General features: G+C 41.5%; 1 protein-coding gene across 6 annotated transcripts in view; it reads left to right on the top strand.

The window, feature by feature from the left end:
- HNRNPD (heterogeneous nuclear ribonucleoprotein D) overlaps positions 1-14,310 on the top strand; it is a 119,507-nt gene that overhangs the window by 59,902 nt on the left and 45,295 nt on the right. For all 6 annotated transcript variants that reach the window (XR_008400700.1, XM_053703352.1, XM_053703351.1 and 3 more), the window contains exon 4: positions 7,936-8,067. Coding sequence is in view for 5 of the 6 variants with exons in the window: in XM_053703352.1 (XP_053559327.1) it covers positions 7,936-8,067 (132 nt within the window). In the remaining variant the exon portion in view is untranslated. The remainder of the gene's footprint in view (positions 1-7,935; positions 8,068-14,310) is intronic.

The raw sequence follows: 14,310 nt of genomic DNA, 5'->3' as shown, positions 1-14,310 counted from the left end.
AGATGCTACCGAAGTATCCTCCTCCTCAGATTCCTGGGAGGGAACATTGAAGATATCCACGACTGTGTCAGAAACCTTACTCACTGATTCTTTGCATTTCCTCTCGCGTTTTCCCTGCAGCATGGGAAAAGCAGACAACGCATCAGATACCGCAGAGGACATGAGGGAAGCGATGTCTTGCAATGTAACTCCAGGCGGAGTAAGAGCGAGAGAGAGTGCAGGGCACTGCATGTGTGGACGATAAATTTTGGGACACTTGAGGAGAAAGCTGCAGCAAATCTTGAGCATTGTCAGAAGACTCCTGAACAGCATCTGCCTTAGACAATGTTGGCTCAGAAAAAAAGTCTATCCCTGTAATGTAAAGTTTTCTCAATACATGAGGAACAGAAAGGGATTGGTGGTTCCATGTTACTATCAAAACATAAAGAACATGTAACATCATGCAGGGCCTCTTTGTCCATCTTTATTCACAAATAAACCAAATAGATAAATAAACTGATATATTATTTAGAAAATACCCCACAAGTTACTGTTCCTTTAAATTATAAAACTGTCATGCAAAACACTCCGGACAACCTATACACCTCAGGTTTAGTTTCTTCTGTTAAGTGTGATCAGTCCACGGGTCATCATTACTTCTGGGATATTACTCCTCCCCAACAGGAAGTGCAAGAGGATTCACCCAGCAGAGCTGCATATAGCTCCTCCCCTCTACGTCACTCCCAGTCATTCTCTTGCACCCAACGACTAGATAGGAGGTGTGAGAGGGCTATGGTGATTATACTTAGTTTTTATCTTCAATCAAGAGTTTGTTATTTTAAAATAGCACCGGAGTGTGTTATTATCTCTCTGGCAGAGTTTGAAGAAGAATCTACCAGAGTTTTTGTTATGATTTTAGCCGGAGTAGTTAAGATCATATTGCTGTTTCTCGGCCATCTGAGGAGAGGTAAACTTCAGATCAGGGGACAGCGGGCAGATGAATCTGCATAGAGGTATGTAGCAGTTTTTATTTTCTGATAATGGAATTGATGAGAAAATCCTGCCATACCGATATAATGTCATGTATGTATACTTTACACTTCAGTATTCTGGGGAATGGTACTTCACTAGAATTACACTGTAAGAAATACATAAAGCTGTTTAATAACTAGAGATTATGTTTAACGTTTTTGCTGGAATGTAAAATCGTTTTCATTTACTGAGGTACTGAGTGAATAAATGTTTGGGCACTATTTTTCCACTTGGCAGTTGCTTAATCTGTTTTCTGACAGTTTCTGTTCTCCCTCACTGCTGTGTGTGAGGGGGAGGGGCCGTTTTTTGGCGCCTTTACTACGCATCAAATATTTCAGTCAGCAACTCATTGTATTCCCTGCATGATCCGGTTCATCTCTACAGAGCTCAGGGGTCTTCAAAACTTATTTTGAGGGAGGTAATTTCTCTCAGCAGAGCTGTGAGAATTGTAGTTTGACTGAGATAAAAAACGTTTATTCTGTAATTTGTTTCCTGCTTTCAGAATTTGTTATCTTTGCTAATGGGATTAAACCTTTGCTAAAGTTGTGTTGTTTACAAGGATTGAGGCTATAACTGTTTCAATTTATTAATTTTCAACTGTCATAGATCTTCTGTGCTTCTTAAAGGCACAGTACGTTTTAATATTATTCTATTTGAATTGTATTTCCAAGTTGCAAGTTTATTTGCTAGTGTGTTAAACATGTCTGATTCAGAGGATGATACCTGTGTCATTTGTTGCAATGCCAAAGTGGAGCCCAATAGAAATTTATGTACTAACTGTATTGATGCTACTTTAAATAAAAGTCAATCTGTACAAATTGAACAAATTTCACCAAACAACGAGGGGAGAGTTATGCCGACTAACTCGCCTCACGTGTCAGTACCTACATCTCCCGCTCAGAGGGAGGTGCGTGATATTGTAGCGCCGAGTACATCTGGGCGGCCATTACAAATCACATTACAGGATATGGCTACTGTTATGACTGAGGTTTTGGCTAAATTACCAGAACTAAGAGGTAAGCGTGATCACTCTGGGGTGAGAACAGAGTGCGCTGATAATATTAGGGCCATGTCAGACACTGCGTCACAGGTGGCAGAACATGAGGACGGAGAACTTCATTCTGTGGGTGACGGTTCTGATCCAAACAGACTGGATTCAGATATTTCAAATTTTAAATTTAAACTGGAAAACCTCCGTGTATTACTAGGGGAGGTGTTAGCGGCTCTGAATGATTGTAACACAGTTGCAATACCAGAGAAAATGTGTAGGTTGGATAAATATTTTGCGGTACCGACGAGTACTGAGGTTTTTCCTATACCTAAGAGACTTACTGAAATTGTTACTAAGGAGTGGGATAGACCCGGTGTGCCGTTCTCACCCCCTCCGATATTTAGAAAAATGTTTCCAATAGACGCCACCACAAGGGACTTATGGCAAACGGTCCCTAAGGTGGAGGGAGCAGTTTCTACCTTAGCTAAGCGTACCACTATCCCGGTGGAGGATAGCTGTGCTTTTTCAGATCCAATGGATAAAAAGTTAGAGGGTTACCTTAAGAAAATGTTTGTTCAACAAGGTTTTATATTGCAACCCCTTGCATGCATTGCGCCGATCACGGCTGCAGCGGCATTCTGGATTGAGTCTCTGGAAGAGAACATTGGTTCAGCTACTCTGGACGACATTACGGACAGGCTTAGAGTCCTTAAACTAGCTAATTCATTCATTTCGGAGGCCGTAGTACATCTTACTAAACTTACGGCGAAGAATTCAGGATTCGCCATTCAGGCACGCAGGGCGCTGTGGCTAAAATCCTGGTCAGCTGATGTTACTTCTAAGTCTAAATTGCTTAATATACCTTTCAAAGGGCAGACCTTATTCGGGCCCGGGTTGAAAGAGATTATCGCTGACATTACAGGAGGTAAAGGCCATGCCCTGCCTCAGGACAAAGCCAAAGTTAAGGCTAGACAGTCTAATTTTCGTTCCTTTCGTAATTTCAAAGCAGGAGCAGCATCAACTTCCTCTGCACCAAAACAGGAAGGAGCTGTTGCTCGCTACAGACAGGGCTGGAAACCTAACCAGTCCTGGAACAAGGGCAAGCAGGCCAGGAAACCTGCTGCTGCCCCTAAAACAGCATGAATTGAGGGCCCCCGATCCGGGATCGGATCTAGTGGGGGGCAGACTTTCTCTCTTCGCCCAGGCTTGGGCAAGAGATGTCCAGGATCCCTGGGCGCTAGAGATAATATCTCAGGGATACCTTCTGGACTTCAAATACTCTCCTCCAAGAGAGAGATTTCATCTGTCAAGATTGTCAACAATCCAGACAAAGAAAGAGGCGTTTCTACGCTGCGTACAAGAGCTCTTGTTAATGGGAGTAATCCATCCAGTTCCACGATCGGAACAGGGACAGGGGTTTTACTCAAATCTGTTTGTGGTTCCCAAAAAAGAGGGAACTTTCAGACCAATCCTGGACTTAAAGATCCTAAACAAATTCCTAAGAGTTCCATCGTTCAAGATGGAGACTATTTGGACAATTTTACCTATGATCCAAGAAGGTCAGTACATGACCACTGTAGATTTAAAAGATGCTTACCTTCACATACCGATTCACAAAGATCATTATCGGTACCTAAGGTTTGCCTTCCTAGACAGGCATTACCAGTTTGTGGCTCTTCCATTCGGATTGGCTACAGCTCCAAGAATCTTCACAAAGGTTCTGGGTGCTCTTCTGGCGGTACTAAGACCGCGGGGAATCTCGGTAGCTCCATACCTAGACGACATTCTGATACAAGCTTCAAGCTTTCAAACTGCCAAGTCTCATACAGAGTTAGTGCTGGCATTTCTAAGGTCACATGGATGGAAGGTGAACGAAAAGAAAAGTTCACTCGTTCCACTCACAAGAGTTCCCTTCCTGGGGACTCTTATAGATTCTGTAGAAATGAAGATTTACCTGACAGAGGACAGGCTAACAAGACTTCAAAGTGCTTGCCGCACCCTACATTCCATTCAACACCCGTCAGTGGCTCAATGCATGGAGGTAATCGGCTTAATGGTAGCGGCAATGGACATAGTACCCTTTGCACGCTTACACCTCAGACCACTGCAACTGTGCATGCTAAGTCAGTGGAATGGGGATTACTCAGACTTATCCCCTTCTCTGAATCTGGATCAAGAGACCAGAAATTCTCTTCTATGGTGGCTTTCTCGGCCACATCTGTCCAGGGGGATGCCATTCAGCAGACCAGACTGGACAATTGTAACAACAGACGCCAGCCTTCTAGGTTGGGGTGCCGTCTGGAATTCTCTGAAGGCTCAGGGACAATGGAGTCAGGAGGAGAGTCTCCTGCCAATAAACATTCTGGAATTGAGAGCAGTTCTCAATGCCCTCCTGGCTTGGCCCCAGTTGACAACTCGGGGGTTCATCAGGTTTCAGTCGGACAACATCACGACTGTTGCTTACATCAACCATCAGGGAGGGACAAGAAGCTCCCTAGCTATGATGGAAGTATCAAAGATAATTCTCTGGGCAGAGTCTCACTCTTGCCACCTGTCAGCAATCCACATCCCGGGAGTGGAGAACTGGGAGGCGGATTTCTTAAGTCGTCAGACTTTTCATCCGGGGGAGTGGGAACTTCATCCGGAGGTCTTTGCCCAAATACTGCGACGTTGGGGCAAACCAGAGATAGATCTCATGGCGTCTCGACAGAACGCCAAGCTTCCTCGTTACGGGTCCAGATCCAGGGATCCAGGAGCAGTCCTGATAGATGCTCTGACAGCACCTTGGGACTTCAGGATGGCTTACGTGTTTCCACCCTTCCCGTTGCTTCCTCGATTGATTGCCAGAATCAAACAAGAGAGAGCATCAGTGATTCTAATAGCACCTGCGTGGCCACGCAGGACTTGGTATGCAGACCTGGTGGACATGTCATCCTGTCCACCTTGGTCTCTACCTCTGAAGCAGGACCTTCTGATACAGGGTCCCTTCAAACATCAAAATCTAACTTCTCTGAAGCTGACTGCTTGGAAATTGAACGCTTGATTTTATCAAGACGTGGGTTTTCTGAGTCAGTTATTGATACCTTAATACAGGCTAGGAAACCTGTTACCAGAAAGATTTACCATAAGATATGGCGTAAATACCTATATTGGTGTGAATCCAAAGGTTACTCTTGGAGTAAGGTTAGGATTCCTAGGATATTGTCTTTTCTACAAGAAGGTTTAGAAAAGGGTTTATCTGCTAGTTCATTAAAGGGACAGATCTCAGCTCTGTCCATTCTGTTACACAAACGTCTGTCAGAAGTTCCTGACGTCCAGGCTTTTTGTCAGGCTTTGACCAGGATTAAGCCTGTGTTTAAAACTGTTGCTCCACCATGGAGTTTAAACCTTGTTCTTAATGTTTTACAGGGCGTTCCGTTTGAACCCCTTCATTCCATTGATATAAAGTTGTTATCTTGGAAAGTTCTATTTTTAATGGCTATTTCCTCGGCTCGAAGAGTCTCTGAGTTATCAGCCTTACATTGTGATTCTCCTTATTTGATTTTTCATTCGGATAAGGTAGTCCTGCGTACTAAACCTGGGTTCTTACCTAAGGTAGTTACTAACAGGAATATCAATCAAGAGATTGTTGTTCCTTCTTTATGCCCAAATCCTTCTTCAAAGAAGGAACGTCTACTGCACAACCTGGATGTAGTCCGTGCTCTAAAATTTTACTTACAGGCAACTAAGGAATTTCGACAAACGTCTTCTCTGTTTGTCATTTACTCTGGGCAGAAGAGAGGTCAAAAAGCTTCCGCTACCTCTCTTTATTTTTGGCTTCGTAGCATAATTCGTTTAGCTTATGAGACTGCTGGACAGCAGCCTCCTGAAAGAATTACAGCTCATTCTACTAGAGCTGTGGCTTCCACTTGGGCCTTCAAGAATGAGGCCTCTGTTGAACAGATTTGCAAGGCTGCAACTTGGTCTTCGCTTCATACTTTTTCCAAATTTTACAAATTTGACACTTTTGCTTCATCGGAGGCTATTTTTGGGAGAAAGGTTCTTCAGGCAATGGTTCCTTCTGTATAAAGAGCCTGCCTATCCCTCCCGTCATCCGTGTACTTTTGCTTTGGTATTGGTATCCCAGAAGTAATGATGACCCGTGGACTGATCACACTTAACAGAAGAAAACATAATTTATGCTTACCTGATAAATTCCTTTCTTCTGTAGTGTGATCAGTCCACGGCCCGCCCTGTTTTTAAGGCAGGTAAATATTTTTTAATTTATACTCCAGTCACCACTTCACCCTTGGCTTTTCCTTTCTCGTTGGTCCTTGGTCGAATGACTGGGAGTGACGTAGAGGGGAGGAGCTATATGCAGCTCTGCTGGGTGAATCCTCTTGCACTTCCTGTTGGGGAGGAGTAATATCCCAGAAGTAATGATGACCCGTGGACTGATCACACTACAGAAGAAAGGAATTTATCAGGTAAGCATAAATTATGTTTTTGCTGATGTGCTTACCTGCCTTAATGATAACGGAATGAAAGTTCAGTTAGATAATCCAGACTCAACCTCTCTATACTGAAAATGCAGTCCGGTAACCGTTGCACTGTCTCTCAACTGCGACTAAGCTATTTCCGCTCCGGAACACAGGAAGAGTAGAAGGAAAAAGGCGCGCAACAGAAATTGCCGCCTCGGCTAACCCCGCCCATCGTGGGCTTTAAAAAAAAAAAAATAACCTCCCGGTCTGCTAAATGTATTCTAAAGCCGCTGGGAGTAAAATAACATAAAAAACACCAACTATTGAGCCATAAGTCTTTTCTTCCCCATGCCTGCTAATACTGACAATAATAAAATGATCCCCCTAGAAATAGGAGAATGTCTCTTGTCCCATAAACATATTTTAAAGTGCCATCTTTCTTTCTGTATATGCATTTCCAGAGAAAATAAAGTTGGCACTTACCTTAGACTTCTGCCAGGCAGCAAGGCAGCTCACTAGGTTTGAGAGGCCATTTCCCTCACATGGACCTGTAGAAGAAACCAAAGACCAAGTAATCTTACTCAGGCTTGCAAAGTTAGGGCAGCAGTGAGGATTGTACCCCACAAGTTCCCATTGCTTAAAAGCCACCACTGCTCTACTGAAGAGACTGATATGGACTACTGCTACACCCTAGGACAAAGCAGAACAATCTTGCACTGCTTAAAAACAATAAAATCTTGCTAGAAGAATCTTCTTTCAAACACCTAAACTTTACCACTTCCTTGCTCTAACGTATGCATAGAGAATGACTAAGGAGAGAGAGAAGGGAGGTAATATTTAACAGCTTTTCTGTGGTGCTCTTTGCTGCCTCCTGCTGGGCAGGAGTGATATTCCCAATAGTAATTAGCCGATCCGTGGACTCACTGTGTCATTAAGAAATGTCCTTTTTAAGAGTAGGTTTTAGTGTAGAAAAAGTGTGTACGTGTGTGTATGTACGTGTGTGTATGTATGTATATGTGTGTGTGTGTGTATATATATATATATATATATATATATAGATATAGATATATATAGATATATATATAGATATATATATAGATATATATATAGATATATATATAGATATATATATAGATATATATAGATATATATAGATATATATAGATATAGTTAGTATCGGTACTCAGTCTTAAAAAAAATAAAATATTGGTGCAACTGCATCTCTAATATTTTGTGAGGCGATCTTTAAGTGTAAATTAAAGGAATAAAGGTTGAATGATCTTTTAAAATTTCAAATATTTCACACATTTTATTTTCAGTATTCTTGAAAAAAATGGTTTCCTAAAATGCTGCTTCATTAACAACTTTCACATTTATTGAAAAGTTGTAAGAAACCCAGATGTATTCTACATTTCAGCTGTATCATTAATTTAAGTGCAAGTTGAATTACATATCTCTGTGGATTCTTGACAGGTTGAAGCAATTGAACTTCCCATGGATACAAAGACCAATAAAAGACGTGGATTTTGCTTCATCACATTTAAGGAAGAGGAACCTGTAAAGAAAATAATGGAAAAGAAGTACCATAATGTTGGCCTCAGTAAAGTATGTGCCTTAAAGAATATTGCTCAAGTTTATAGTATTAATATAGTAGTATAAATTATGATAGCCAACAGAAATATCTTACACATAATAGTTTTTTCATGTATTAATCAAATGAGTGTAAAGGATAATATATTTTTGTTTTGTTCCCTCAGGTTGTTTCGGAATCTAGTTTGTTGTGTTAGACAAAGCCAACTTCCTTTTGTTAATTTAGTTGGTTTGCATTATCACATTTTTGTGCCTCATGCTCCTTTCAACTTTTGTCATCTGTTGCGGAGATCCGATTCAGAACTCTGGATTATGTTCTTCACAATACTACCTGTAATGTTTTTGTTTTCTCACTATAAAACAGAAGTTGCCAAAATAATTTATTTCTGCTATTGATAACGTGAGATAGATATAGATTGTTCTATTTTTTTACTTACATGCATACAATTTATTCTTAGCAAATAAATTCTTTTTTTTTCATGGTAGTGAGAGTCCACAAACTCCTATTCTTACAAATAGGAAATAAATCACCTGGCCACCAGGAAGAGGCATAGACACCCCAAACAGAGCATTGGAGTATTCTTCCCACTTCTCTTACCCTCCCAGTAGTAGTTTGTCTCATCATGGAGGCAGAGATCTGAGGTGCTCTGCAGGATTCTATGTTTTAATATTCCCTCAATGGATTGTTTCCTTCAAGAGAGGGTCAGGGGAGTATTTAGATGCCATGTAAACTTATTAGAGTATTGGATCTCTCAGTTCATGGGTGTTGCAGGGAAGTTCCTCTGCCTCCCCCTGTGGACTCATACTATATTCCCTTTTCTGGCGACTGGTTTTAGTTGAACTATATTCCCTTTCTTTGACAGGACTGCCCGGGCAGCCTTTCTGGGACAATGTGAGGGTAAGTCCTGTTCTATTTTTATATGATGGATTCCTCTCCCTCTCTCAGGCTAGTTGTCTTATGAGGGAATCATACTGAAGTCTTACATAAATATGGGACTTGAACTCCTTTTTTTGGAAATAGGGGTTACGTTTTTACTTAAGTGTATGCAGGGATGTTATAGGATTCCCTCACATTTATTAAACACTATGGGTGCTGGGGTACAGTTTTCTCCAACACTCAGAGTGTTTGTTTAATACAAAACCGATTCATTGGGTCTGCTGACATATGAGAACTACCATAATCTTGTAGGGACACTCACTACAGACCCGGTGAACGCTGCTGTGGTGTGTAGCATTGGTTGGTCTCTCTTTTGGTTACTGATGACGGGTTACGATGCTGTGTTTCTAATGACACGGTGAGTCCACCGATCATCTATTTACTATTGGGAATATCACTCCTGGCCAGCATTTTTTTTTCTTTGCTCAGTGGTAGAGGTTAAGTTAATTTCCTGCCGCAAATTGGAGGGCGTGTGCTACTGCTCTATAGAACACACTGTTCTTTGGCTTAACTATGGGAGCGGCAGTTGCTGGAACGGACAGGTCCCTGAGGTGGTAATGCGCCACACTCTGAGCATTTTGTTCCCTTATCTCCTCTAGTGGGGTGTTGTTAGTTTAGCTGGGTGATAATTGCAGCTAAGAGATCAGTTTTTTTTTCTTTTACAAGATACGATGAGTACACGGATTTCATCCTTGTGGGATATCGCCTCCTGGTCAGCAGGAGGAGGCAAAGCGCTCCACAGCAGAGCTGTAAATAGCTCCTCAATTCCCTCCCAACCCAGTCATTCTCTTTGCCTGTGTTAGTGATAGGAAGAGGTAAAGTGAGGTGTTATTTTTAGATTCTTCAATCAAGAGTTTTTTAATTTTAAATGTGGTACCGCAGTGTGCTACTTTGTTCTGCGGTGTAGCCTAGACCAGATCAGTCTCTTCAGTTAAAAGAGAAGCATTTGGTGGCTTTGAAGCAATGAAAACTTGTGGGATTTTATTCTCACTGCGCCTCCCATACATGGTTTGCTGCCCTACCTGTAAAAGTCTGACTAAAAGAGGCTCAGAACTTTTTGTTATTTCCACAGGCCAATGTGAGGAGAATTTGAGGGACTCGCAAGCCGGGTGGACTGCCTTACTGCCAGCAGAGTTTTCAGGTAAGTGCTGAATTTTGTCTTCTGGAGTAGATACACAGAAATATTTGGCACTATATATATCTCTTTATATTCCTGGGTAACTGTATCCCTAAGAGAGGGTAAGTTATTGGGCAGTTGCTGCTAGGACGTGTGGAGTGGCTCTTTATAATCTCGCCCTTCTCCCATCGGCTTGTATTATTGAAAAAATGGCCATTGGGGAGGTTTAGAAAAATATAAAGAAAAGCGTCAGTTTCCTAGCACTCTTTAAACGATAGAAATATCATATGGAAAGTATAGTATAGATAGGGAGAATCGCCCAGGTCAGGTTAATTAAAACACATTTATTTTGATTAAATTAATATATACAATAGAATGTATAGGGTGTGTGTAGTGTATTAAAACTTAGAGTAAAAATGTAAGGAGGGAGACTGATATCAACATACACAATTTATTGCTGTACTAAACTCCACACAGTTCCAGTGCAAACTGATCAAAGAAGCTCAATGCCAAATAATTAACTGAAAAGGGTATTGACCCCATCAACAATATTAACTAAAAAGTGCATAGGGAGCTCTGGTAAGCACCGGTCTGTGTGGAGATAGGGACAAGGTCCCATAAGAAGCAAATAGACTACTGAATTAGCGGATATAGTCCCCCAGTAAATGCCTGATGCGCATTTCGCCGCAGTACCGGCTTCCTCAAAGGCTAACCCATTGGGGAGGTTTATCTTAGTGCAGCTTGAAGAGTGTGAAACTTTCATGGGCTTCCAACAGCTTGTTCTTGACGGCTTTCACTGCTAAAATTAGTAGCCGACAGGGAGGTTATGCTAGTTCTACATGAGAATCTGTCTGCATGATGCGTGTCCCTGCTCCCAACAGCCTACATTTTAAATTAAAGACTGACAGGGAGATTTATTTCTCTTTCCCCAGCGGCTTATAATACTATGATTGCCAGCCGACAAGGGGTTATTTGTGTTCAGTATAAGGAATACATGGATGTTTCCTATCTCTGCTACCGACGGCTTACACTGTTAAACTTGGCAGCCGACAGGGAGGTTATGCTTGTTCAACATGAGCGTGTGATGTCTGCATGGTGCGTGTTTCTGCTCCCAACGGCTCGCAGTACTAAATTTAGCAGCCGGTAGGGAGGTTATGCTGTTTCCACACGAGACTGTTATGCCTGAAGGGTGAATGTCTCTGCTCCCATCTGCTTATTATTCTAAATTAGCAGCCGACAGGGAGGTTGTTTCTGTTCAACACTCAAGTGTTGTGTGTCTAGTACATGTCCCTGCTCCCAATGGCTTACTATTAGCAGCCGACAGGGAGATTTGTTTCTCTTCACTTGATGGTGTTTGGCGTGATTGGGGCCTGTTTTGATTCCTTCGGCTTACAATATTGCAATTAGCAGTCGACAAGGATTATACTGCTTCAGTGTGTAAGTGTTATGCTTGGTGCAGTCTTCACTCACTACGGCTTACAATACTTAGTTAGCAGCCGTCTGGGGTGTTGAGGGTAATCTGTGTTGCATGGTATGTACTGCATACTTCTAAGCCTATGCTGGATGTTAGCGCTCCTGACTGCTTCAGTTTGTTATACTTTGAGCCACCCGGGAGATTTAGTGGTATACGCCCACGATGGGCGGAGTTACTAGTTTGCCCCTTTTTCGGGTGCTTTCGCTATCCCTAGAGCAAAGTTTTTACAGAGGTTAGAGTCTTCACGCCCACGGTGGGCGGAGTGACTTGTTCGCGCCGCTTTCAGTCGTTTTCTCTTTTAATTCTTCAAGTGCCGGGAGTTGGATGCGTCGTCACGCCCACGAGGGGCGGAGCTCTGTGACGACTGTGGGGGACTTCGCTCTTCTCCTTCATGAAGTATACCGGGGGCAGAGCGCCTCACAAAACCCAGTGTTATTTTCCCTTTTAATTGTGGGCCTAACACGCGGGGAGAGTGCAGTTTGATTGCTTGTCTATAACTCGTTTTTACTCAAACACTTTTCATGTTTACAGTAAATGTGTGTTTCGTGAAAGGGAATTGAGGGGTTGATAGGCATTACTCAATAAAGTACTTAATGAGCCATATGTTATATACCTTTTGGTTGGGCACTTGATGATTTCTGAGATTTACTGCAGTTCATCAATCCAACTTTGCATGTGTACAGTAAAAAAGTTGCTGTTTAGTATTTAAAGTGACAGTAACTTCTTTTTTCATTTGTTAATTTTATTAAAAATTTTCAGCTGTTTATTTGTTATTTCATCCATGGTGTCTTAGGATGGAACACATGCTCGCAAATACGACAAGAAAAGACCCCAGACAGATAACTCAGCATGCTAAGGCACTGTGGCTGAGTTCTGTAGCAGCCCAAGAGTTGCAAGTTAGATCACCGGCGAGGTCCACTCAGCCTTTCATCCTTCCGAGGTTGATAAAATGAGCAGGGCCTTGAGACCCTTACGGGTGTTTAGCTGCGCTTTACAAGTACCCAATACATACATATTTACAGATATGTATACACATATAAACACACAAATACATATGTATACATTTATAGACATACATAAGTGCATTGTAGCCCTTTGCAATTAAAGGGACAGTCAACACCAGACTGTTTAAATCAGTTTCTTTCAAGATTTAAAGAGACAGTACAGTCTTTTCTGTGCAAATTTTGTATAACAACTTTACGTTGTTTATTTGTTCCTTCATCTTTTGGGATTGGAGATGGAACAAAAGTGTACATACTGAGGTTTCTTGTTCAGACTTCAGGAGACAGTTTTTTGTGTGTACCTTTTTAAAAAAAAAAAATGTACCTACGCTCTCTAAGGAGATTGCGATTAGGAAAAGATTGACATTGGTATGCCATTCTTTTCTTTCATGTAATTAGCAAGAGTCCATGAGCTAGTGACGTATGGGATATACATTCCTACCAGGAGGGGCAAAGTTTCCCAAACCTCAAAATGCCTATAAATACACCCCTCACCACACCCACAAATCAGTTTTACAAACTTTGCCTCCTATGGAGGTGGTGAAGTAAGTTTGTGCTAGATTCTACGTTGATATGCGCTCCGCAGCAGGTTGGAGCCCCGGTTTTCCTCTCGGCGTGCAGTGAATGTCAGAGGGATGTGAGGAGAGTATTGCCTATTTGAATTCAATGATCTCCTTCTACGGGGTCTATTTCATAGGTTCTCTGTTATCGGTCGTAGAGATTCATCTCTTACCTCCCTTTTCAGATCGACGATATACTCTTTTATTTATATATTTATATATATATATATATATATATATATATATATATATATATATATATATTATATATATATATATATATACACACCATTACCTCTGCTGATTTTCGTTTCAGTACTGGTTTGGCTTTCTACAACATGTAGATGAGTGTCCTGGGGTAAGTAAGTCTTATTTTCTGTGACACTCTAAGCTATGGTTGGGCACTTTTTTATAAAGTTCTAAATATATGTATTCAAACATTTATTTGCCTTGACTCAGGATGTTCAACATTCCTTATTTCAGACAGTCAGTTTCATATTTGGGATAATGCATATGAATAAAATCAATTTTTTTCTTACCTTAAAATTTGACTTTTTCCCTGTGGGCTGTTAGGCTCGCGGGGGCTGAAAATGCTTCATTTTATTGCGTCCTCCTTGGCGCAGACTTTTTTGGCGCAATTTTTTTTTTCTGTTTCCCGGCGTCATACGTGTCGCCGGAAGTTGCGTCATTTTTGACGTTCTTTTGCGACAAAAGTGTCGGCGTTCCGGATGTGGTGTCATTTTTGGCGCCAAAAGCATTTTGGCGCCAAATAATGTGGGCGTCATTTTTTGGTGCTAAAAAAAATATGGGCGTCACTATTGTCTCCACATTATTTAAGTCTCATTATTTATTGCTTCTGGTTGCTAGAAGCTTGTTCACTGGCATTTTTTTCCCATTCCTGAAACTGTCATTTAAGGAATTTGATCAATTTTGCTTTATATGTTGTTTTTTCTATTACATATTGCAAGATGTCCCACGTTGAAACTGAGTCAGAAGATACTTCTGGAAAATCGCTGCCTGGTGCTGGAGCTACCAAAGCTAAGTGTATCTGCTGTAAACTTATGGTATCTGTTCCTCCAGCTGTTGTTTGTACTGTTTGTCATGACAAACTTGTTAATGCAGATAATATTTCCTTTAGTACTGTTACATTACCTGTTGCTGTTCCATCA

The sequence above is a fragment of the Bombina bombina genome, chromosome 2 (assembly GCF_027579735.1).
Source record: "Bombina bombina isolate aBomBom1 chromosome 2, aBomBom1.pri, whole genome shotgun sequence".
NCBI classification, from domain to species: domain Eukaryota; kingdom Metazoa; phylum Chordata; class Amphibia; order Anura; family Bombinatoridae; genus Bombina; species Bombina bombina.
This window is presented reverse-complemented; position numbering and strand designations above follow the sequence as displayed.